The following is a 26,248-nucleotide window of genomic DNA, read 5'->3' as shown; positions in this document are numbered from 1 at the left end:
CTAGAAACATGTGAAAAGGAGATTATTTTATTTTGAAGACCATGGGATCCCTGAAAGCGCAACTCAGGGAAAATGCATGGAAGGAAATGACTTCAACATGAGAGAAGAAAGACTGAAAACAAAGGAGCTGAGTACACATCACAAAAAAACTAGACAATAAGTGCAAAGTGCAAAGAGATAATTCAGAAAAGCTGAAACTAATAGCATATACAATAAGAGAAACTACAATATTGAAACTGATTCTTTGAAACAGGAAGTGACCGAAGAGGCTTGAGTTGAGGGTGGGATCTCAGGACCTCTGGAGGGGTCCTCTTGCCGCCACAGTATAGTAACTCCTACCCTTTGAGGACCTGGGCGCTAGCCATCATCTTTCAAACTTGAGAAAGAAGCTATTCAATACGTTGGTCTAGGGAAGCCAAACCTGCTATGGTATGGAAAGAGAGCAATGAAAACTGTTTAACTGCTTTGCATTTCTTATTTTGGAATAGTGTGCTTCAAAGTAGGGTTGTAGGTTCGACTTTTGTAAACTGAATTCCCTGTAAATGCGCTCTGGGGAGTCTGCCCACAGTATGGAGTCTTGAGTTACGTTCGCCTGTGATGGTGCACGTGCTAGTCCCTTCCTTCATCTCCTTCATCTACTGATAAAGTTATATTTTCGTCAGAGCTGTGCTGTGCCTGGTGACTGCTTATTCAGCAGATAGACCATGATTTTTAGACCCTCTTTAAATTCTTCGCCACTCAGAGCTCACGCATTGCCACTGATTTGGGCTTTTTAGAGGCAGGAGTTTGGATTTTTCTATTATTACAGAACTTTGCATCTGTATTTTGTGATTGTGAATCTACACTTTTACTTTCCAGTTAAGGTTTGCCCTCCCAAGCAGACTCCACAGACCGTGCCCGTCTGGCCTGAACTAGCCCAGCAGCGCCCTCACAGTGCCAAGGAATTGTGATGGTAATTCTGCCCTTTAATGTTTTAGAGTGAAATGTGATTTTATAAGCCAAATGAAAGATTTGAAAAATTAATTTCTTTCCCCCACTAATTATAGTTTCTTCAGAGTTATACTGTGCTCAGTAACTGTATCCTAGATGAATCCACCTAGAAATGACAGTTCTGGGACACGCTAAGTGTTTAGTTCCAAGTTTAACTGCCTTGATCAGCGTAAGCCCACCACTCTTACCTTATTTTAATTCTCTGTGAAGGGAAGGGGAAAGGAGACTCTCGTATTCAGTACAGACGAGACTCCAGCGGCCACAGTGGATTGCTGGAGTTTTGTTAAAAGGCTTTGGTCAAGCTAAAAGCCCTTGCTTTGGACAGTGATCCAGGAGATATAGATGGGTAATGGATACCTTTATGCAATTAATGATTTTCTGATAAACTTTGTGGAAATCTTCTTTTTTATAATTTGAATCAGGTTCTAAATGCAGGATTCAAAGGGATATTCTAGGGAATTATCTGGCAGTCAAGTAGTTAGGACAGTTTCATTGCCCAGGGCCAGGTGTGATCCCGAGTCAGGGATTTATGATTCCAGAAGCTGAGGTCCGGCCAAAAACAGACAAGCAAACAGATCAATAAAGGGATATTTTTAGTTAGATTATAGATCTAACCCTAGCCCTAACCCTAACCTCCTTGCATTGATCTCCTGAAAACTTATTTACACTGAACTTCTTTAAATCAGAGTTCAAAACATTAAATCAGACTTCACCTGTATTTTATGGTTACTTAAGAAATAAGATTTGACTGAAAACAAATGGATAGATTTTCATAGCATGTATACTTAAAAACCCAGCTATAGAAAATTGGGCTATTTTATGCTTAAGCTTGCTTTTATATCAGAGGAGCATATTAACTGAGCCCTCTTTAAAATGATCTAACTATAATAAACACAAAAACTTGGAAATACTGAATGCAGACATCCTGCTTTGGAGAATAAAGCACACATTATATATCTAAAAGGGAAATCAAAGGCTCTAATTTGCCTTCTGTAGCTGCCTTTCATCAGGTTTATAATCCACGTGCAAAATCTACAAAATGGGCCTAATTCCTAGCCCATAAAAGTCACCTTGGAGAGCTGTTATGAGCAGTTATGGGGGTAAATTAACCGAGTGTTTGAGAGCAGCCGTAGTAACACATTCATGGAGAGACACAGAAAATGGCCCACACGAAGGGGGCGGAACCAGCCATCTGCGCTCTCCCCCTGGCCTGACTCGGCTCTCAGGGGCTGTGTGAATGGCGCACGCCGGTCCTCGGGTTCAGGGGGCACCGGTAGCTGTCACCAGTCTCTGCTCCTCAGGGGTTCCGTGTCCTCTGTGGTCACCCCGGGGTGTCAGGCTCATTGGATCCTGAAAACATAACACCACCAAATCTACCAGTCTCGGGAAACGAGGGTTAGGGAAATTTAATCAAAATAGTTTAAAAAGATTGGAAGAGTGTTTCTCTGTAGCCTATCATGGGCTGATATTCAGAAAAACAGAGAGGCCCTGGGAATTTGTAAGCAAAGACCATTTACTTTTTACTTTCATCTTTGATTGCTGTGGGTCTTCGCTGCTGTGCACGGGCTTTCTCTGGTTGCAGGAGGCTCCTCACCGGGTGGCTTCTCTTGTTGCAGAGCCTGGGCTCTCGGCGAGTGGGCTTTGGGAGTTGCGGCCCACGGGCTCTGCAGCGTGGGTGCAGTAGTTGTGGCGCCTGGGCTTTCTTGCTTCAAGGCGTGTGGGGTCTTCCTGGACAGGGAGTGGGTCCCATGTCCCTGCATTGGCAGGTTGGATTCTCATCCACTGTGCCGCCAGCGGAGTCCTCATTTACTTTTTGTTCTTCAAAAACAGTGATCTTCTTCTTCAGGATGATTTAACAGTGATACATTGAAAACCTATGAAATCCATCTCTTTACCAGAGTAGGATAATGTGAAAGTGACAGATTTTCTTTTGTTGAGCTCCAGAATCACTGCCAATGCTGACTGCAGTCATGAAATTAAAAGACGCTTGTTCCTTGAATGAAAAGCTGTGACAAGTCTAACCAGCATATTAAAAAGCAGAGACATCACTTTGCCAAGAAAGATCCATATAGTCAGAGCTATGGTTTTTCCAGTAGTCATGTATGTTGGACCATAAAGAAGGCTGAGCACCAAAGGATTGATGCTTTCGAACTGTGGTGTTGGAGAAGACTCTTGAAGAATCCCTTGGACTGCAAGGAGAACCAACCTGTTAAGCCTAAAGGAAATCAACCCTGAATATTCATTGAAAGGACTGATACTGATGCTGAAGCTCCAATACTTTGGCCACCTGATGCGAAGAGCCAACTCATCAGAATAGACCCTGATTCTGGGAAAGATTGAAGGCAGGAGGCGAAGAGGGTGACAGAAGATGAGATGGCTGGATGGCATCACTGACTCAATGGACCTAAGTCTGAGCAAACTCCGGGAGATAGTGAAGGACAGGGAAGCCTGGCGTGCTGCAGTCCCTGGGGTCGCAAAGAGTCAGACACAACTTAGCGACCAAACAACAGCAGTGTGAAAGGCAGGCCATGGGTGTACAGTGTCCACGTGTTAAGACTCCAGCAGTTAGCAAGAAGGTAGAGGAACGTGGTCAACAGACACCGGGAAACTGTAATGTGATCAAGGTCTGTTTCATCCAGTGTGACCCTCCCACAGTTCAACTAGTGGGCCCCACCCGACTGTAACTTCTCAGCTTGTTTTACGTTTATCCCCATTCTTGTTCCTCACCTAAAGCATGTGTAGTGCTGGAGGTTTGGGGTATTCTAAGAGACCAGGGATTGTACGTCCTCTCTACCAGCTCTGACCTTGGCAGCTTCCCTAAAAACATTGCCACTGCTTCTGGTTAATTCCAGAACCGAGATATAAGGTGCCCACGGGGAACACACGGATTTTAATTAAGGTGACTATATCTCGACTTATTTGCAATTATGTAAGATTATCAGATAAAAGTCATAGTCATTTTAAACTTGGTTTTAATGTTCAATTCCACCTTTTCAAACGAAGTAGGAGAACTTTTCAGAACGCACGTTAACATTTCTAAACTTCTGTTGTCAATGAGTTGAATCTGAGTTAGCGATGTTCTGTTATTTTCCTCAGTGCCCCTGTGGTAAGGACTCTATGCTGCGGATGGAAGAGCAGCCGAGTGGTGACTGTGATGTCACTGCCTTGAAGCCACCCTTTGTTTCCTGTATCTCACTCACATGCACTTCCTGGTGACTCGCGTTAAGAAGTGTGTTAGGTCTGGACGCCACATATGTCCACCTCTACTCCGTCTTCAGATCGAGAGGCCCACGTCGGGACCAGAGGCCCACCCGCGCTCCCTGTGGGAGGAGGGGATGGACAGAGGCGACACAGAGGGTGCTGGGACTTGCCCATCGAAGCGGTCTGTGGCTGAGGCCCCACGAGCCACCCCAGCCACCCTGCGTGGCAGAGCGGTTTCCTGGCCGCCTGGCAGGTGGCGCGGCTGAAACGGATGCTCCCTGCCTGCCCCGTCAGTGACAGGCGCACCGTCTCGGGCTTGGGCCAGCTGGGCCCCTAGAAAGGACCAGTATGACGTGGAAGGCAAAGCCAACAGATTACTTAGGGCCACTGAGCCTTGGTGTGATCTTCTGCAAAGATGGCAGTTGCCTGATTGGCCAGAGGTATGTCCCTCAGCCAGAAGCTCTCAGGGCGCAGCAAGCTAAAGAAAAGAAAAATGGAGATCTATTACGGGGAATTCCAGTTAGGGACATACGTGGCTTTTTTGTTTATTTTTTCAGCTAGGCTTGATGTGCTACATAGTTGGGGTTTGTTACCAATAGAAGTGATGATGGGTTATTTGAATGGGACACACGTTCTTACGTAGGATTACTGTGAACACCAGTAGCGGAGTGTGGGGCTTCCCCGGTAACTCAGCTGGTAGAGAATCCCCCTGCAGTGCAGGAGACCTGGGTGGATTCCTGGCTCAGGGGGATCCCCTGGAGAAGGGACAGGCAGCCCCTCCAGGGCTCTTGCCTGGAGAACCCCCTGGACAGACGAGGCTGGCGGGCCACAGGCCGTGGGTCTCAGGGAGTCGGGCACGACTGAGCGCCTGAGCAGAGCCTGGCGCACAGGCAGCGTGTGGAATCCTGCGCCAGGGGCTCAGGACTCCTGCGCGCAGATTTCTGGAAACTTCCTGTGAAAATCTCTGCCAGAATGGAGTCCTAGAGGGAGAAGGAGAAAGGAATTTTCACATACACCGTACGTGTGTGCCAAGTCACTTCAGTCATGTCCAACTCTTTGCAACCCCATGGGCTGTAGCCTGCCAGGCCCCTCTGTCCATGGGATTCTTCAGACTGGAATACTGGGGATTCTCCAGGCTAGAACACTGCGGCGGGCTGCCACACCCTTCTCCAGGGGGTCTCTCCGACCCAGGGATGGACCTGTGTCTCCCGCAGCTCCTGCACTGCACGTGAATTCCTCACCCCCGAGCCACTGGGGAAGCCCTTCACACACAGCAGCAGATGGCAACAGTCTACCCAGACGCCTAGGGTCGCAAAGGGCCAGATTTGAACTTGGGGCCTCCAGACTCTGGCCCATAGTATTTTCCTCCCCTCTGTCTGAAACAAGGGTCCTGCCAAAGAGCTCCTTGGGAAGGAAAGGGCACTCTGCCATTGCTTTTGTTGATGACTACAATGTGAGTTAGTACAGAAGATAAAGCAAAGTTATTAAACCCCTGCATCTCAACCAGCCAAAGTGCAAGTGTCCAGAGGTTACGGAAGATGCATTGTCTCAGCTTTCTCTTCCTTCAAGCATGGGTCTCTGGCTCCCCGTCAGGTCACACAGACAACTGTGGCTAAAAAAACAAGGTTGCTTACTTTTTGGCTTCTATGAGTCCTTTTTTTTTTTTTTTTTGTGGTAAGGGTCCTTTCAAAACAATTAATATGCAAAGTCGGTGGCTCAGACGGTAAAGCATCTGCCTACCATGCGGGAGACCCGGGTTCAATCCCTGGGTGGGGAAGATCCTCTGGAGGAGAAAATGGTAACCCACTCCAGTACTCTTGCCTGGAGAATCCCATGGACGGAGAAGCCTGGTGGGCTACAGTCCCTGGGGTCACAAAGAGTTGGACACAGCTGAGCGATTTCACTTCACTCCGCCTCAGTGATAATTCACAACATGTAGCTTTTCCAGACACAGGATGGTGTGTGTGTGAGGAGGGCTGCGATCGTCCGGACAAGGGCCGTCTGTGTCCTGAAACCCGGACCGGGGAGAACTGTGTGCGCGGTGCCCTTGGTGGCTGCACCAGCCTTTCTCTCCGTCTCCTTTTCCCTTTGGGGGCTTTCCCGAGAGGAGCTCAGGAGAAACCAGTCTTGGTCAGTCACGGCCCGAGCCGCTCGCCCGTGGGAACGGCCACGGCCTCTGCTGCCCACCCTTAAAGGCCTGCCAGTCCTGCTCCAGATCCGGGCGTGTGTGCCCCAGGCCAGGAGCCATGGGTTTTGTGTTTTGCTGGGTTTTTGTTTTGAGATGAACAGAAAGGAATGCATTCTCTGGATTGAATGAGCCATTTTGATTCTTACTTTCGAGACAAATCTCGGAATCAACTATTTTGCTTTTTTTTCTCTTAACTGCACCGTGTCCCCTTGTATAAAGGACAAGTCTCATTGTAAAATGTGGCCATTAAAATAATGTTTGCAAGGAAAGGATTCTCAAGCCACAGATGAAGACCTGCTTGTTTCAAATGACCTTGACAACACACAGTTCAAATATCACAACAATCATTTGTGTGGAAGCAAGGTGCGCCTCCCCCGGGGGAACACACTTATTAGGAATTTTGACAACCATCTATGAAACTCTCTGCTTGTCTGTATATAAGGTGGTCGTAGGGGTCAGGAGATTTAAGCCGTTCCCTAGCTTGTCTTACTTATCCGCAGTTGCCGCCACAGTCACTTTCTGCTTCAATGCTTTAAATTGACCTTGGCTCTCTTTGAGAAGTGTTCCTTTTGTTTAGGTCTTTTACTTATATAATTATATATAAATGTATAGGATTCTCTTATTAAGTTTTCTGTTTGACTCTTAAGACAGCCTCAGAGGAAACTGATACATCTGACCTGTGAAAGTTCAGCGAAAGCGTTGATCGTTTAACCAGAACTCAGGGTTGTATTCTACTTTGGGTGCTTTTGCGAAGTGAAGACTGCCTCAGCATTTTGTGAATCTCAGTGGGCTTCTGAAGTGACTCAATATTTTCAAAATGGCAGTATCTTCAAAATGTAGTTATGCTCATAGGATTATCACAGAAACTTAGTATTAATTGTTTAACCTCAACAGGCCTCTTACCACCAGTCTCCTAGGGGCTAGATGAACGCAGTGAAAGTGAAGTCATTCAGTCATGTCCAACTCTTTGTGACCCCGTGGACTGTAGCCCACCAGGCTCCTCTATCCATGAGATTCTCCAGGCAAGAATACTGGAGTGGGTTGCCATGCCCTCCTACAGGGGATCTTCCTGACCTAGGGATCGAACCCAGGTCTCTCCAATTGCAGGCAGATTCTTTACTGCCTGAGCCAGCAGGGAAGCCCCAGGGGCTGGATACTCACAGCCCTCAAGCAGAGCTTATTTTCATGAGGAATTAGTGTTTTGCTTTTGATTGATGAAAACTTCTACCTGGATCTTATTATTCACCAAGAAATATGCTGAATCCCCCTTTCAGAAGGTATGGATGGATACTTAAGGAGATTTATTTGGAATATTAATGTTTTAACAATTGGCCAGTTCTCAAAAACATTCCCTAATTGAAAATTAAGCACCATTTTGGCATTGTTTTAGTGAAGAATAGCAACTAGTTTTTAGTTGTTTTATAACACAAAGCAATACTAAAATGTAGTTTGTTTTATAGTTAATTTGTTTGAGTTCATAAAATAATTTAATCTGCAGTTTTAGGAATATTAGGGCTGAAGGAGTTGGTTTTATCAACTCCAGTCTATTTTCAAGGCTGTCCCATTCAGTGTATTGACTTTGTAATAAAATTGTTCTTGCTGAAATTGTAATGCCCTTTTAAGAAATAGGCCTGACTACAATAGTACTGTAAGAATGCATGCTTCTCTGTAGTCAAGATTTGTTACCATCAGTGCTACCGGAAGTTTGTAATCAGGTGGCGTGAGGTGACAGGTAGGGGAGCAAACACTGAGTGCCTCTTGTGTGCTGGCCTCTGCTATAGATTACAAGTAGTGAGAGAAGCATAACTTCAGATATCAGACTCTTTAAAGTAGAATTGTCAATGCAAATTTTATGTGCATTAAATTTTTTAAGAGGTTTAGTGTAACACATTCATATACGCAGATAAAATACATTAGTTCCAGGAGACAACAAAGCTATGATGGATTGGAGATGAGAAAAATGAAAGGAGGCTTTGAGAAAGAAATGCTTAAAACTCTAGTGAGAGATTTGGTGGGCTTGGGAGGGCATGAATTAGTGCCTGGCAGCTGGACTCCAGTTTTAACATGCCAGACAAGGAATAAATTATCTTCTTAGAGTGCAGAGAGCTTGTGTGATATGATACATGTTGATAATTTTGTAACAATTAAATGGAAAAGTCTGACATGTAAAACCCACATATTTCTACTACCTTTGGGAGCAATAGACACTTGCTTGTAAATTATTTTGCTCAGATAACTGTATTTTAAATGTCAGAAAAATTAAAAAAAGAATGTCCTTTTATAGACTATCTGTATAAATAGACAAGTTTAGTATTTTATCAACCTGTGTCTTATATCTTTATAAAGAAAGGTTACTAGCATTTGAAAAGAAAAAAACAGATTATTCAAGAATTAGTACTGTGAATTTTTATAGCTGTAAGCACTAATATTAAAAGTTGTAAAATAAAATCAATTGAGATACAGGCCCACATGTTGATCACAGCATTCATAAAATATTAATCATACTTATTGTACCTAACTTTTATAAAAGAGGTGCATGGTTAACTTATAAAGAAATTTTATAATTTTATGAGAAAAACCAACATTTTACCATTTCTACATTTTACCATTTCTTAGTCTCTTCCTTGAGCCATGCTTTAAAATGTTTTTATGAACATATCTTTCAAATTAGATAATAATCAGGCAGATATTCTTTCCTCTATATATGAATTATTATGCATAAAATACTAAAATTAATATATAACTAAACTACTTTTAAAATAACATATAGAAGAATTCTTAGAGAATTAAAGTATGCTTGTGGTTGCACAGGTCCACTAATATTAGGCTTCATTATCAATATAAATTTCTTTCTTGATGATTTTCCTTCATAAAGGGCAGAGGGGAGTGTTTTATATTCTAAAATGCTGAGCTACGAGTAGTGAGCATCATGATCTTGGCACCCTTCCTGGTGTTAGCTGACCCCCTAACACTCTTTCAGTTTTCATTCTTTGCAGTGTGGACTGGCGTATCTTCACCTGAGAAGGAAGGACACTGTTCATTCCTTCGAGAGTACGTGGTAGTGGGGTGAATTTTGGCAGTGGTTCTTCCTCTGCTCTTGGAATTACAGCTCCTCATTTCAGTTGTGCTTAAATTGTATTGTGATCTGATAACATTTTGACATGTAACTAAGTTTCAGGTTTTATGAGGGCTATCAGAATGGAGAGCTCACTTAATAGAGCCCACCTGTTTATTCCTGAAAGATTTGGGGTGAGGAGTGTTCAGTCCCACTCTTCTCCTGAGACATCACTAAGGAGACTCAAAGCGAAGGAAAAGAGTCTGCAAGAAACGGCATTCTGCAGGTGTCGCAACACCTGAACGCAGGGGTGAGTGACGGCTGCTGTTAAGGTTGTGTGTTTGTGATTTAAATCTTTGACTAAATATTTCATGAAGAAGCAGCAGTGGCTGGGCGCCTATTGGATTTACATTAACAGAAGTGCCCTCCAGTATTAAGTAAGGAGGACACTTAACAGATATAATCAATAATCAGTAAGCTCCTCCTCAACCTGTTCCTTTTCCGTTGTCAGGCTCTGGCATTTTTCATTGGTACGGGAAGTGTGTGCTTTCCAGCCATTCGCTGGAGAAAAGAAGGAAGAAAAGTAGAAAGAAGTTGATTTCAGAAGAGGGCTATTGAACACCCTAAAGTTTGTGTCTTGATTTAACGAAGACCCAAAAGAACACATATTTGATGTTTTCCTCCCCGCGCCCTGTGCCCGGCGCTCCGATGGCTTCTATTCAAACTAAAGACACATTTTCTTGTAACAGGAAAGTCACTTTAATGACTCCAAAAAGGCAACCGAAGAAACCTAAAGGACACGCAGAAGCATTTTGCCTGTAGAAGAAAGAACAGTGAACCCTTCCAGGAGAAACGCGTCCTCCCCAAACCGCCGGGCAGCTAGGGAGACCCTTCCCGCGGGGCCGAGGGCGCCGCGCGCGCGGGTCCCCGACTCTCGGGAGAGTAACAGGTGTTACGAAGCCAGCCGCGTCGGCCTGGAGGCTGCGGGACACCCGGCTGCGCGGCATGGCCCGTTTCGGTTCTTTCTAAGCCAAAAAAAAAAAAAAACCCAATCAAATAGGGCAGGCAAATTCCACCCCCCTCCACCCCCAGCTAAGGTAAGAGCCACCGGAATCTTTTGCTGGTTCCGCAAAGTGAGGAATTCCGATCCAGCGAGTGCCAGGGCTGGCGCGCGCTAGGAGCGACTCTGAGTCCACCCGGCAGTCGCGGAAACGCCCGGGGACCCTGCTGGGGACCGGAGCCGCGCCGCCGTCCGGGCGCCCTGCCTGCCCAGTCTGGTGCAAATACACACATGCCCCTTTCCACTGTGGGCGTTTGGATGCGAGTGGGGAAAAGCAGACTAGGGAAGAAATTACGTTTCAAGATAAAAACCCCTCCGAACTGGACAGAGAGGAAAAAAAAAAAAAAAAAAAGCGGAGGGCTAGAAGAGACCCCGGGGCCAGGCGCACACTGGGGTCCCCCGGCCCTGCGGCCACAGAGCGGCTGCATCGCCGCGCACGCCTCTAGCTCAGGTGACCGCCTGGACTTTCGCGGAAGCTGGGCTTCGGCACGCCGGCCCCAGTCCTGGGAAGGTGACCTAGGCCAGGGAGTCTGGACAGCCCGTCTCGCCGTGGGGCAGCCGGCTCGCCGCCCCAGCCCCGACCCGCAGCGCTGCGGTGACCGCGCTGCACGCGACGGGCGGGCACCGACACCTGTGCACCGGGCGGGCGCTCGGCTCTCCAACTTGGCAAACTTCTGGCGGCCGCTCTGTGCTCAGAGCGCCCGTTGGGCGACACAGTTCCCCTCTGTAGCAACTGTCTGGATTGGGGCTGGGAGCCGAGGGAGGGGGCCATGGTCAGAGGAAGCCGAGGGTGAGGACTCAAGGCTCAGAACTTGTTTGCTTTTTCTATTCTCTGGCCTCACCTGGGCAAACTGGGTTGTGCACATAAAGTTCGTTGTAAAGTGAGTATCAGAAAGGGAGTCCTGGGGAAGAGCTGGCTTGCTAAACCCTAGTTTACTGGAAACAGTAAGCCTTGATAGAAATTCCAACCCAACGTCTGAGTTGGCACTCTCCTGGGAGTTGTGAGCACAGTTCGGTTGGAGCTGCGGGCCGGCCGGCGGGAGGGCGCCCGGGCTCGGGCAGGGGACTGGCCGACAGGGCTCGCCCGGCGGTGCGCAGCTGGAGCAGCTGCAGGGCGGCGGTTTCACGAATCTGTAACACCAGGCCCAGATGTGAGGACGCCTCGCAGAGACCCAGGCGTGGCTCGGCCCTCCCGCCCGGGCCTGGGGCGCACCCTGGACACCGGGAGCCGCCGGGGCGTGGGACCTGGCCCCGGGGGGCCAAGTAGCTGCGGGGCGCGCTGTGGGGGCGCGGGCGGCTGCGGCGTGGGGCGCCTCGGCTCCACCAGTGGGCGTCTTCTGCAGCCGCCGCCGCCGCCTCCACGGGCAGCGGCACTGCGGCGCTTTTCTCCGCTGCTTTCGAGCAGTCGCTGAGGCTCAGCCACCACCGGAGCGCGCACAGACCACGCCACGCTTGCAGGCAGCGTCTCCGCCGCCCCTCGCCCGCCGGGAGCACGCCGATTGTGCGCGCCGGCCGGCAGCCAGGCGCCGCCGCGGGGGACTCGCCCTCCGGGCCCCGGGTCCTCCCGCCCCCCATGCGGAATACGATGTGAAGACTGGGCCGAGCGGGCGCGGAAGACCGGAGAGGAGGACTAGACTGACGATCGGGCCGACCGGCCCCGGAGGGCTGGCCCTGCGGGGGCGGAGCCCGCGGAGTCTCGGCCCGTCGCGCGCCCCTCCCGCCCGGGGCCAGCCCCCACCCGCAGCCCCAGGAGGAGGAGGGGGGGCCATGGCCAGCCCCGAAAAGCCACTCGCTCCCCGCCCCCAGGCCCCCCTGCCCGCGGCGGGGGACGAGCCCGGCTCCGGCAAACTCCGCCCGGAGCCCGGGCGCAGCGCCGCCGGCGGGAGGAGCGCAGCGGGCCCGGGCCCGGCCCCCGAGCCGCCTGGCCGCGGCCCGGCCGAGCGCGCCTGGTCCCCGCTCCCGCCCCCCTCTTCCGCTGGCCGCGCCAGCCCCCCGGGGGGCCCCGGCGCCCTGTCTGCGCGCGGCGGCGGGGGCGGCTGGGTCGCAGCGCGCGCTCCCTTCGCGCTCGCCTTCTCCTCCCCGGTCCGCGCCTCCGCTCCATCTTCCTTTTACTTCTGGCCGCCGCCCCCCCAACCCCCGCCTTCTCTTCTCCCCTCCTCATCTGCCTTCCACCTCCCCGCGCGTCTCCCAGGAAGGGAGGGCGCAGCGGCGGCGGCGGCGGCGGCGGCCCGAGGAGGCGGCGGCGATGCTGGCGGCGGCAGAGGACAAGAGGCGGCTCCCCTGAGCGTCCCCCCCAGCAGGAGTCACCGCGGCGGCGGCGGGCGGCGGCGGCTCTTCCTCTCCCCCGCGCTCCGGGGCTTGCTGCTCTCGGCCCGTGCCGGGCCCCGGCCGCCGCCGCCGCCGCCCCGGCTCCCGTTCGGCCCGGCCGCCCCCCGCGCGGGCTCCCGCGGCTTCCCGGGCGCCGGCGGGGGCTGCCCCGCTCACGGTCCCGGTCCCAGCCCGGGCGGCGGCGGCCGAACGGCGCGGCGGCCCCGAGGCCCCGGCGCCGCGCTCGCCGCCGCGTTCCCGCTGCTCTTCGGCTCCGACATGGAAGATGGACCTTCTAATAATGCGAGCTGCTTCCGAAGGCTGACGGAGTGTTTCCTGAGCCCCAGTAAGTGCCAGGCTCCGCGTTCCCCGCGGCGGGCGGCGGGCCGGGTGTGTGTGGCCGGCCGGGGGGGCGTTGGGCGGCCGGCCGGTGGTGGGCTTCTCTGGAGGGGCGGGGGACTCGGCCAGCCCGGAACCGCGGGCTTCCCCAGGCTCCTCGTGTTGCGGGGAAGGGTGAGCCGGGAGGGCGGCGGGAGCCGCGCGCTTGGGACGGGACCTGCTGCCCGCCTCGGGCCCCCGGGGCTGTTTCTGGCCACGCTTGCCCTGCACGTCTGCTATCAACTCCCGCACCACGGACACCGGCTCCTCTCTCTTAAGCCTGGGGCCACTTGGCTGGAGCAGAGGCGCTTCCTTCCTCCGGGGGGTCTCGCCCGCTGCGTCCACCGGCTGGAGGAGGACAGGCCAGGACCCCGGGACCCCGCGCTCCCCAAGGTGGAGGCACTGGCGGTTCCCCGGGCTCGGTGTCGCGGTCCGGCCTGGCTACCCCGGGCCCCACTGCGACCCTGTTCCAGAGCGTGGACTGACCGCATGGAGATGGGCGCGCCTTCGCCCAGAGTCCACTTTCTCTAGGGTCTAGATCCTGGGGCTTACCGGTGCTCGGGTTGGTAAGGGGCAGGACAATGGGGTGTCAGGGCGAGGGAGAACGGCGCCGCCGGTCCGGACCCCTGGGGCCGCGCCCCACCCGGGACCTCGGGCACTCCCCGCGAGCGGGACTCGGAGCGCGCCGGAGCAGGGGTGGCGGAAGGCGTGTCACGGGGGAGGGGGGCAAAACCGAGCAGAAGCATCGAGGCAGATATTTGCTAGGAGGCAGGAGGCAGGAGATGTTCAGGGAAGAGGCGCCGGGTGCGCGGAGGAGGGGGTCGCCGTTGTCTTGGATGGAGGGCGACCGAGGTGAGGACCGGGGCGGGGCGGGAGGTTGCGCCCGCGGGAACCCCAGGCGACTCCGGCGCCAGCCGGGTCGGGCGGGGCTCCTCGCGGCCCTCGGCGCGGGCTCCGGCGCCACCGTCCACCGCGTGCGCACCCGAGCCTTTGTCTGCCTCTCGCCGGGGACCTGCGTTTCCGCGGCGCCTTCTCCCAGCCGGCGGTTCCAGGGTGGCCGTTTTCGGCTTCCCGCTCCCGTCTGCCGCTCACTCCGCAACCCCGGCCGACCTGCACCTCCCGGGCACCCGGGGTCCGACCCCTCCTCGCGGCCGGAACCCGTCTGAGCTCGCCGCCCACCCGGGAACCTCTGGGGGTGCCGTTCCCGGGCGTGTGAGCGTGTCTGGTGAGGCCCGGCTGCCGCCCCCCATCCCGCCGCGAGCTCCCGCCTCCCTGGCGGGGTTCAGGCCTCGTGAATGCTTGTTGGCGGTCTGGAGCCGCTGGCGGCGGTCTCTGCTCGTGTTTGCCATTGACCTGAAAGGACAGCGGGGCGTGGGCCCTGGACTCCCAGCGGACACCCCCAGCCCGTAGCCTGCCCCCAGTCCGACCCGCAGGGCAGCCCTCAGGTGTCTGCCTCCTTCGGGCCCGCACCTGCGGGTGTTGCTTGATTCCTAGATGCTGCGGTTCAGGAAGGACGCGGTCTGGGGGCGCGGCCTCCCCTGCTGCCCTTAGGCGTGTTAGGCGTGGGCATCTGTGTTAGGCATGGACATCTGTACTCGCTGAAACGGGCCCCGCCTGGCCGTGAACTGAATGAAGGTTGGTGGAGAGCGGGGAGCTCCTAGTTCACTCACTCTGACTTGAGTTGGGTTAGTCCGGTGCCTAGGACTGGGGTTCCCGTCTGCCCCCTTCCTCCTGCACTAGGGATTTCTTTCGGTAAAAAATAAAACAGCTGCTTTTCACAGTTTGCACCTGGTTGAAGGGAGGGAGTGGGTGCAGGCCCCCACACCTGCATGTGAAAGTTCTGGGAGGAAGGCTGTGCTAGGGAGCCTGGGGGTGTGGGGATTTCCCTGAAGTGATGAGGTTTGTTTCTGTTGTTACTGCTGGTTGTCTGGGGTGGGGCAGGTTGGGAGGGATGTTGGGGAGAAGCATGAAGATGAACAGCTCAGGTAGGATGGAGGTGTCCTGGCAGAGTCCTTAGCAAACTTTCCTTTTGGAAAGACAGAGGATCCCGGGGAGAGGGCCATCCACCCGCTTCCTACCCCCCAGCTCTGCAGGGAGCTTCCACAGGGAGAGGCCCAGTGTAGACTCAAGAGTTGTTGAGGGTTTTTGGTTGTTTCTTGTTGTTGTTTTTTTTCCCCCTTAACCAAGTCAGTGAGAATTAGCTTGGGGTTTGACTAGGAACCACTGCTTATAAAAATCTTTGGGACCTTACTAAGGTAGTGAATACTAAAGGTCCCTGGGTTGGGAAGATCCCCTGGAGAAGGGAACGGCTACCCACTCCAGTATTTTGGCCTGGAGAATTCCATGCATTGTATAGTCCATGGGGTTCAAAGAATCGGACACACACACACACACACACACACACACTTTTGAGAAAAATCTATTCTTGGACCCACCTCACTGCAAAAATGGCAAGAGGCTCGATGGTGGCTTTAAGGACCACAGCCAGTCTCTGCTCTGACACTGTGTCCTTCACGCTGGGGACTCTCTTTCTGTCTCTTGCTGCGTGACAAGCCACATTTGTGAGAACTGCTGAAGTACCTGAAGCTTGGCAGACTTGTTTGATACTTGTCAATGAAAACGAGTCTTTTTGAGGAAAATCTGGGCTTCTGTAAGAATGCAAAAGTGCCCACATGTGTCATAGCTGGTGCACGTTTATTCCCTTTTTTCCTTTCTGTCTGATCTCTTCTGGGTCTCACAAGCAAGTTGTCACGTAAAGGCTGCTGTGTCTGATTGTTGTTTGTAGGAATGCCTGTTGTATCATCATCAGAAAGCAAATCATGTTTTGAGAGTGTAATGTCCTGTTTCCACTCCTGTCCATTTGGGCTCGCATTTTGGTTCATACAGATTCACTGATTCGCTTGGTAATGCACGGAGCAAACACTTATTAAGAGTTCCTGCCACTTGCCAGGTGCTGCCCTAGCGGGCTGTGGTCCAAGAGTTCACCAACCAGGAGGAGAGAGCCTCCGAGAAGCAAGCGCGGCACTGTTGCCCAGCGCCGGGAGGGTTGGCGGGCTCTCTCCGACCCTGGCAGGCTGGTGCCGACTGCATCAGCCATCCGCCTTTCATCGCTGACCTCCGAGCTTGTCCTCCGGCACTGGGCCTCGGGACTTCACTGCTCGGAGAGGTGTTGCTGTGAAGTCCACTTTGCAGTGGTGTGTGTGTATGTGTGTGTGTCTGTGTGTGTGCATGCACACAGACAGGAAAGGAAAGCCAAGAGGTCACGCTTTGACAGGCCACTAGGAGCTGCATTGTCTTCTGGAGGAAACAGCTCACCTTGTCTACACGTGGAGCGTGGCAGGGCGTGCAGGGGCTGTGTACACCGGTGGGGCAAGGACTTTTGGAGCTGAGCTGGGAATCCTGCCCTCAGGACACACAAAAGTTAAAGGAAGGTCCTTGTCTCTCTCTTCCTCTCACAAATGCTCCTGCCTCTCTCCTCATGGGTGTTGCCCCCGCAGGCTGCTGTGAATAAGGCACAGAGCTGTAGAAAAGAAAAATACTGCTCAGAGAGTGCAGAGCCAGCGAGGACAGTGAGACAGGACAGAGAGTGAGACAGGATGAGAAAGTGTGTGTTGGTGCCGGCGGCAGACACGTCTTCATGCTACAATTTGTTGTATATTTCTAAAATATTCTCAACAGAAAATGTGTATGTGTCTAGGAAAGGTGGATTTTTAATACAGTCTACACCCCTGGCTAACCACTCTTTGCTCTGTTTCTTGAGACTTAAGATACTGTGTGGCCAGCACTTGAGCAAGCTGAGATAAATATGATCCCTTTTAAGAGCGAGTGTGTGTAACACACAGACGCTACACTAGACTTCACACTGAACTTGTTCCTGCGGACCTGATGATCCTGGGATTGCAGTGGGATGCCAGGCTGACCACACAGCAGCGACACCGGGTGTAAATCAGTTACCAGCAACTGACAGAGAGGTGCCAACGCGGAAACTAGTCCTTCCAAGGAGCTGCAGTGCCCATAGGACACCCCCCAAGATAACAGCAAAGGAGCGCTGTGAGGACTTGCCGCCAGGCCTGGGTGAGATCAGGAAAGAGCCCAGCGAAGTGGGGGTGCCTGTGTCTGTCCTGACTGGTGGCATCAGGGTTTAATCCAAAGGAGAAGCGGTTTGAACCAGGTGGAATTATTCAGATTCGTCAATTTTTAGTTTCACAAAATTCTTCTTTTGATTTCAAGAAACTTCCACGAACAAAGATAACCCCTAAACATTTGAATGAGAAACAGTGGAAACAGTAGAAGATGGTGTCTTCTGCAATGTCACCCTGACACATTAGCTTTAGGTAATTTTGCATCTAAAACTCTTTCTATCCCATTAATAAAAATAAGTGAGGTCCAATAAATAAATGATGGGGATATAGCATGGTGACTGTAATTATTAATACTGGATTGCCTATTTGAAAGTTACTAAGGGAGTAGATCTTAAAAGTACTTGTCACACACACAAATGCAGTGTACGAGGTAATAGATTTTGTTTACTGTACAGAAGGTTAAGCTTGATGTGGTGAACATTTTACCAGTTAATACACTGTTAACTGTTGTTTGTTAAAATCAACTCACGAATTCTGAGAAGGAAAGAAAACATAATTTTAATGAAAAAGGAATATTTCCCTCTTAAAAGGAGAACTCTTAGTTTTAATTTGAAACATTTTAATTTCCTTTTAAAATGTAAGTCGAGTTCCTCCAGCTGATCTAAATCTATCTAAGGGGAAACTCCACTAAGTTGTTATATAGTCTCCCACTCTTGTCCCACTGTTTTTTTTGTGACCCTGTGGACTGCAGCATGCCAGGCTTCCCTGTCCTTCACTGTCTTCCAGAGTTTGCTCAAACTCATGTGCATTGAGTCAGTGATGCTATCCAACTTTTTCTGCCTCTCTCTTCCTCCCCTTCTCTTTTGCTTTCAGTCTTTCCCAGCATCAGGGTCTTTTCCGATGAGTTGACTCTTCACATCAGGTGGCCAAAGTATTGGAGCTTCAGTTTCAGCATCAGTCCTTCCGATGAATATTCAGGACTGATTTCCTTTAGGATGGACTGGTTGGATCTCCTTGCAGTCCAAGGGACTCTCAAGAGTCTTCTCCAACACCACAGTTCAAAAGCATCAATTTTTCGGTGCTCAGCCTGTTTTATGGTCCAACTCTCACATTTGTACATGACAACTGGAAAAATGATAGCTTTGACTATACAGACTTTTGTTGGTAAAGTGATGTCTCTGCTTTTTAATATGCTGTCCAGGTTTGTCATAGCTTTTCTTCCAAGGAGCAAGTGTCTTTTAATTTCATGACTTCAGTCACCATCTGCAGTGATTTTGGAGGCCAAGAAAAGAAAATCTGTCACTATTTTCACCTTTACCCCATCTATTTGACATGAAGTGATGGGACTGGATGCCATGATCCTAGTTTTTTAATGTTGGATTTTAAACCAGATTTTTCTCTCCTCTTTCACCTTCATCAAGAGGCTCTTTAGTTTCTCTTTGCTTCCTGCCATTAGAGGCCTGCATATCTGAGGTTACTGATATTTCTCCTGGAAATCTTGATCCAGCTTGTGCTTCATCCAGCCTGGCATTTCCCATGATGCACTCTGCATACAAGTTAAATACGCAGGGTGACAATATACAGCCTTGATGTAGTCCTTTCCCAGTTTTGAACCAGTCCATTGTTCTGTGTTCAGTTATAACTGTTCCTTCTTGATCTGAATACAGGCTTTTCAGGTGACAGGTAAGGTGGTCTGGTTTCCCCATCTCTTTAAGAATCTTCCACCCCCATAGTCAGATTTGAAGTCTTGTACAGATGTGAAAGTTGGACTGTAAAAAAGGCTGAGCGCCCAAAAAATGATGCTTTCAAACTGTGGTGCTGGAGAAGACTCTTGAGAGTCCCTTGAATAGCAAGGAAATCCAACCGGTTCATCCTAAAGGAAATCAATCCTGAATATTCATTGGAAGGACTGATGTGGAAGCTGAAGCTCCAGTACTTTGACCACCTGATGGGAAGAGCTGACTCACTGGAAAAGACCCTGATGCTGGGAAAGACTGAGGGCAGGAGAAGGGGGTGACAGAGGATGAGATGGTTGGATGGCATCACCGACTCAATGGACACGAGTTTGAACAAACTCCTGGAGATAGTGAAGGACAGGGAAGGCTGGTGTGCTGCAGTCCATGGGATCGCAAAGGATTGGACATGACTTAGTGACTGAACAACACAGTCAAAGGCTTTAGCTAGTCAGTCAAAGCAGAAGATGTTTTTTTCTGGAATTCCCTTGCTTTCTTTCTAATCCAACAAATGTTTGCGATTTGATCTCTGGTTCCTCTGCTTTTTCTAAATCCAGCTTGAACATCTGGAAGATTTTGGTTCACATACTGCTGAAGCCTAGCTTGAAGGATTTTGACCATTCCTTGTTAGCCTGTGGAAATGAGTGCAACTGTATGGTAGTTTGAGCACTCTTCGGCATTGCCCTTCTTTGAGATTGGAATGAAAACTGACCTTTTGCAGTCCTGTGGCCACTGCTGAGTTTTCCAAATTTGCTGACATATTGAGTGCAACACTTTCATAGCATCATCTTTTAGGATTAGAAATTGCTTAGCTGGAATTCCATCACCTCTGTTAACTTCATTAGTAGTGATAGTTCCTAAGGCCCACTTGACTTCACAATCTAGGATGTCTGGCTCTGTGTGAGTGACCATACCATCCTGGTTATCCAGGTCATTAAGACCTTTTTTGTATGGTTCTTCTTTGTATTCTTGCCACATCTTTTTAATCTCTTCTCCTTCTGTTAGGTCCTTGCTGTTTCTGTCCTTTATTGGGCCCATCTTTGCATGAAATGTTCCCTTGGTATCTACAGTTTTCTTGAAGAGATCTCTAGTCTTTCACATTCTATTGTTTTCCTCAATTTCTTTACATTGTTCACTTATGGAGGCTTTCTTATCTCTCCTTGCTATTCTCTGGAACTCTGCACTCAGTTGGGTTTATCTTTTCCTTTCTCCCTGCCTTTCACTTCTCTTCTTTCCTCAGCTATGTGTAAGACCTTCTCAGACAATCACTTTGCCTTCTGGCAATTCTTTTTCTTTGGGATGGTTCTGGTCACCGCCTCCTATAAAATGTAAGAACCACTGTCTATAGTTCTTCAGGCACTCTGTCTACCAGATCTAATCCCTTAATCTATTAATCACGCCCACTGTACAATCATAAGGGATTTGATTTAGGTCATACCTGAATGAACGAAAGTGAAAGTGAAGTTGCTCAGTTGTGTCCGACTCTTTGCGACCCCATGGACTGTAACCTGCTAGGATTCTCCAGGCAAGAATACTGGAGTGGGTTGCCAGGTCTTTCTCCAAAGTGTGGTTTTCCCTCCTTTCTTCAATTTGAGCCTGAATTTTGCAATAAGGAGCTGATGATTGGCGCCACAGTCAGCTCAGCAGTGGACCTGCTCAGATCTTACGAAGGAAATAGAGGGTGCCCAGCACTCTGATTTTCCTCGTTGCACTCTGCACCTCTGCGGTTCCCACGCTCAGTAACTGGCTCACTTGCTCCTGCCTACCCCCTGTGCGGAAGGCGAGCCTGGTGGGAGCCTGAGGTCAGGGGCTCGTCTTCCTGGGTTACAGTCCTGAGCCTGGAGAGATGGTGATACATCCATGGGAGGAGCTCAGATCCTTGTGTTGAAAATTCAGAGGCAAAAGGAAGCCAAACAACAACATGATGTCTGCCTTCTAGGAGCTTAGAAGCCGAGGGCCCCTCATCAGAAGCGCCCTTGGCCTTGGCCCTTGTGCTGCGGAGCCGGGAGTCAGTCCGCCAGGTGTCAGGGAGCACAGAGACAGGCCGGCGGACAGCAGGTTCCTCGGTGAAGCGGCTCCGGGGCCCGAGCTGAGGCCCTGTCCTCAGAGGGCCCAGAAAATGTTCCAGAGCAGCTGGGCCGGGTCTTGCGGTGGAGGGTTCTTCCAGCCAGGGCCGGGGGAAGAGGGCCAGGGAAGGCCTTGCTGGCCGGGGAAGGGCACATCGGAGCCTACTGTCTGTGTTCCTGAGTCCAGGCGTGGTCTGCTCCCTGCAGGACAAGCCAGTAATCAGAAGACGAGGTGTGGATGCTAGGAGCAGCAAGTTAATTCCGAAGTCTGGCATCCAGGACGATGGCAGACTAGCGTCCAAGAGTACCTTCTATGGGAGTCTGGAGGCTGGGTCTTTTATAGAACAGCGAGGGCGAGGACCTGAGGGAGTCAATAAGAGGCCGGCCTCAGGGAGGGGATGTGTTAGTTTCTTGGTTCCTGCCCATTAACCCAGGGCAGGGTCAGGGTGTTCCCCTGAGCTGAACAAAGGCTCTTTAGTTTCACATTCTGACCGTGGGGCAGGTTCTCCAAGGCAGACCATTAAGGACGTGAAGCCGCTCAGTCGCGTATGAGTCTCTGTGATCCCATGGACTGTAGCCTACCAGGCTCCTCCGTCCGTGGAATTTTCCAGGCAAGAGTACTGGAGTGGGTGGGTTGCCATGTCCTTCTCCAGGGGATCTTCCTGACCCGGGGATCAAACCCAGGTCTCCCGCATTGCGGGCAGATGCTTTATCCTCTGAGCCACCAGGGAAGCCTATAGATGGCATCCTTTTAGTGATTGTAGTGACAGAGGCAGTGGAAAGCAGAGACTGATGGGGAAGACAGAGACCCGCAGGCAGCCAGAGCTGGTGCTCCCCTGTTCCATCAGGAGGTGGCTGAGGGGCGTCCTGGGGAGGGGGCTGTGAGATTGACCGAGCTTCCCGGGGCCGCTGCCGAGGGTCTTACGGCTGGCCTTTGAAGGGCTGTACAGAGAGAGAAGGGGGAAGGTGAGAAGACCACCTTCCGTGGTGGAGCTGGGCTTCTGGGAGGCAGAGGCGGGGGGGGGGGGCTCCTTTGTGGCAGGCCCTCCCCCAGGTGCGGGGAGGCTGGGCCTGGGCCGAGACGGGCTGGGTGACCGCATGAGGTCAGGGACAGTGGGGGTGCGTGTGGGCGGTGGGGTCACGGTCCTGAGTCCGAGAAAAGAAAGATCCGCGTGGAAAGACGCCGCGCCTGCTCTGTGGCGAGCACTGCCGGCGGCGCCTTCTGCTCCGGTGCAGGCCCTGAGCTGTCAGACTCCTGGACCCCAAATATCAGAAGTGTCAAGCATCTCCAGAGTTTGCAGTGAGTGAAACTTCAGGGTTGGCTGCTGCAGTCTGGGTGGTCCATGAGAGTCTTTGGAAGAGGAAGTTACACTGGAATGTCAGCTACCGAGGGCTGCCAGCTGGGTGGGTATGAGGAAGAGGTCACCCCAGACAGAGGTTGCCCCGAGGAGCAGAGTGAGGCCTGACCTTCAGGGAGCAGCCTCCTGCGGTGCCCACGGGCAGTCAGGGCCCTGTCGAGTTTGCATTTTGCTCCCTGGTGGGGGACGGTCTCGGAAGGCTCTAGGCAGGTGTGTGATGGGTGATCCGTGAGCTCACCCCATTCTGCCTGCCGTCGGGCCAGAGAGTCTGAGGGGCTGTGGTGGATACGGTGACCCGAAGGCCACCTTGGTGTTGTCGTTACCAGAGACAGTGGTCGTTTGGATCAGGGTTGGTGATGATGGCAATGGAAGCCGTCGAATTCCGTGGCTTTGGGGCTGTGTTTGGGGATAGAAGACATGAGACGTGCAAGTGGATCAGCAGTGTGGAGTGAGGGGGGCGAGGCGTCCAGAAGAGGGCCCAGCGTTTGGCTGGAGCGCCGGCCACCAAGTGAAACTGCTGTGACGGGAGGGACTCGGGCGTCTTGCGTGGCCACGCCAAGTCCGCAATGCCCGCGGCACGGTTCAGTGGAGCTGACGAGAAGGCAGTTAGATACGTTAGGTCTGGAAATCAGAGGGGTCGATGGACCGAGACTGGAGGATTTAGATAATCGTGATGTTTAAAGCCGTGGGGTTGTGAGTCCCCCGCTGTGAGTCTGCGGGTGCTTCACGTGAAGCCGAGGGCCTTGGTGGGGTCGCTCAGTAAACAGCCGTGTTGCTGTGGAGTGGGGCTCCCCCTGGCTCTGATGAGTGACAGGGGGGCTCTGGACCCCACTGCAGGGACATGAGATCTGTGACTCCCCAGGGAGCAGGTGGGGCCACGTTCCGAATGGGAACCGGAAATAACCATGGGGGTGGGCAGGGCCAGAGGCAAGGCCAACGGGAGGGAAAGGGCCGTGGAGGCCCTGAGGAGGGGCCGTCTGAGAGCCAGGAGGCGAAGCAGAGCAGAACACGCATGTCGCGGAGTCTGGAAGAAGGACCTGGAGGCGAGGCGGCCAGTGCCCCGGGTTTCCCAAATCAGTGGGGCCAGGGAGCTGCCGTAGGCCTCCGCGGGTTTCCTGGGAGCAGCAGAGGCAGAGCCGTCTGCAGGGGCTGAGGGGTGGCGGAGACAAGACTGTTCAGTCCTCGCAGAAGGAAAGGGAGTCACCCTGAGGCCCAGGGGTCGCCCCATGGCCCAGCGGCCGCCCCGAGACCCAGGGTTCTCCCCGTGGCCCAGGGGTCGCCCCATGACCCGGGGAGGGATGTGCTGGCTTTTCCCCACCTAGGACTGGCCTGAGAGTTTTTCGTTGAGGAAAAGGAGTTTGAGGACTAAGCAAAAGCGAGGAGGACAGGACCTCAGAGCCGCTGGGGGAGCGGCATGTGGTGGATTGGGAAGGCCCGGGCGGCGGAGGGACCTTGTCCTCGGAGAGGGCGGCGGGCCGAGCAGGCAGGGTGCCGACGGGCTGGGGGTGGGCGGTCCTGACAGCCCCTCGAGGGCCCTCCTGCCCGGCTCCCTGACTGGGCAGCGCCCTGGGCTCAGAGGGATGGGAGTGGGAGGGTAGGAGGGCGAGTCCCCCAAGCCGAGCTGCCCGGGGCCACGCAAGAGTCAGGGGCGTGATTGGAATGTCCTGCCCTGGTTAGAGGGGGTGGATGAGAGGCCGGACAGTTAGCAGAGTGACGGGAAGAGTGGAGAGCCTTGCAGGAGGGAAGGTGTACGGTGAAAGGAGCATGGAGGGCTCACCCTTCACCGTGCGCCGGCAGGCGTGGGTGAGTGTGAGCTGTCGTGGAGCCGGTGGGCACACTCGTCTGTGCTGAACCAGGAAGCGTGGACGCTTGTGAGCTCTCAGGACACATCTTGGTGAAAATCATTTGGTGGGGTGAGGCTTGAGAAGTGTCTAGAGGGGGAAGAGTGTTAGGTGTGCAGAGCTGAGGCTGGAGGGAGACCCTGCCGTCAGAATCCGGGACACAGAAGTGGGGTGATCTGGTGGGTGCTTCCCGCAGAGGAGGGAAGATAAAGCTGGTGGGAGGGAGCCAGGAGAGACTGCCAGGTCCAGCCCCCCTACCCCGCCCCCACCCTGAGGTCATCCAGCGTCTGGGTGGGAGAGGGGCGTCATCAGATGATGAGCTCGTCCGCTGAGCACCAGCTGCCTTTGTCCCCACTGCTCATGAATCGGTCCTGACCCATCCTTGCCTTCAACGAGCTGCTCCATGATGAGGGATATGGACAAGGTGAAAGGCGATCACTGGTGACTGGTGGAGGGGTTCGCAGTGAGAAGCATGTGCTTTAATGGCATCCACTGCCCCCAGGAAGGCCTCTGCATCCCCCTCCGTCTGCCTTTAAAGCTCTCCGTGTAGCAACCCCCCAATACCTCCCGCCCCGCCTCCCCTCCAGTGCCCACGGTGCCGACCGCTTGCGACCCCGGGCTTCTGGCTGGGTCAGGAGGTCTCCTCCTACCCCCAGCCCTTTCCCACCCACCGAGGTAGCTTCGGGTCCTCTGGAGTCCAGCCCTGCTCCCAGCCTGCTCACGGACCCATCTGTGTCTCCCTAGTGCCTGGAGCTTGTACTGGTCCACACTCGTGTGCTCCCCGAGGGCAGGAAGCATCTTTTATTCCTTTTCTTAACCTTGGTGCCTAGCACAAATGCCAATGACAGAAGTCTAAGGAATAAATAAGAAGGTGTAAAAGTGGGAGAAAATGAGCAAGATGGTCCTGTAAAGACGTTGAATTTCCACAAAGGAACAAAGAGATAAGTAACATGGCCGATAAATTCTGCTTGTGTAAGCCGAAACTTCCTTTGATTCTTTTTCCTTTGCCTCGGGATCCGAGTACGCTCTTTGGCCCCAGTGACCAGGGCCTCGGAGTCGCTGAGAGCGTGGCATCTTCCTGTGTCTGAGCTGTGGGCTCGGAGAGCTCCAGGGCTGATGGCGGAGGGGCGATCAGCGTTAAGAGCATTCTGGCCGCCTCAGCTTTAGCTCCCGAGGCGATGATAAAAAGCTTTTTACTTTGACGAAAACATTTTCTAGACTAGGAAAGAGAAAGCGTTGCTTATGAAGTGCTGAAACAGTGCCATGTGTTTGGACGTGATGAATTATTTATAAGCATGCAAGCGTATCTGAACTTTCAGAAGTCGGTGAGTGCTGTGTAAGAGGCAGTTTTGCAGGAAGAACGCGTCACTGCTGGAGCGGAGCACCCTGAGCGGGGGGCAGTCAGACCGCGCCTCTCTGTCCACGCCCTGAGTGTGCCCTCCTGCCCCAGCGTTCTAGCAGCTTCTCAAATAAACCTCTGCAGTGATACCCACAGGAGCTTGATCACTGTGCTGCCTCCATTTGGGTCATTATACATTTTATCTTTCCTATTAAGACTGCATGCTTTTTTCCAAATTTTCTTTTGTCCCAGGACCAGAAGTTTACTTTGGAAACATTCTCATGTCCTCAGTCATGGTGCCTTTTTAGGATAATGTTCTTTGTATCTCATGATTAGTTATCTTCAGTTCAGTTCAGTTCAGTCGCTCAGTCGTGTCCGACTCTTTGCAACCCCATGAATCGCAGCCCGCCAGGCCTCCCTGTCCATCACCAACTCCCGGAGTTTACTCAAACTCATGCCTATCGAGTCGGTGATGCCATCCAGCCATCTCATCCTCTGTCGTCCCCTTCTCCTCCTGCCCCCAGTCCCTCCCAGCATCAGGGTCTTTTCCAGTGAGTCAACTGTTCACATGAGGTGGCCAAAGTACTGGAGTTTCAGCTTCAGCATCAGTCCTTCCAATGAACATCCAGGACTGATCTCCCTTAGGATGG

At 52.5% G+C, this 26,248-nt stretch overlaps 1 protein-coding gene across 2 annotated transcripts in view; it reads left to right on the top strand.

Annotated features, from left to right (window-relative positions):
- The window catches only part of PDE10A (phosphodiesterase 10A), a 341,777-nt gene that overhangs the window by 70,075 nt on the left and 245,454 nt on the right, over positions 1 to 26,248 (top strand). The window contains exon 1 of one of the 2 annotated variants that reach the window (XM_043887945.1): positions 11,746 to 13,147. The exons of the other annotated variant lie outside the window; for it this stretch is intronic. Within the exon in view, the coding sequence (XP_043743880.1) occupies positions 12,262 to 13,147 (886 nt within the window). The 5' untranslated portion in view covers positions 11,746 to 12,261. Of the gene's footprint in view, positions 1 to 11,745; positions 13,148 to 26,248 lie in introns of those variants that run through there. 2 annotated transcript variants of the gene reach the window in all.

This window comes from Cervus elaphus, chromosome 26 (genome assembly GCF_910594005.1).
Source record: "Cervus elaphus chromosome 26, mCerEla1.1, whole genome shotgun sequence".
Taxonomy (NCBI): Eukaryota; Metazoa; Chordata; class Mammalia; order Artiodactyla; family Cervidae; genus Cervus; species Cervus elaphus.
The sequence above is the reverse complement of the archived record's forward strand: the minus strand, read 5'-3'. Positions and strand labels throughout refer to the sequence as shown.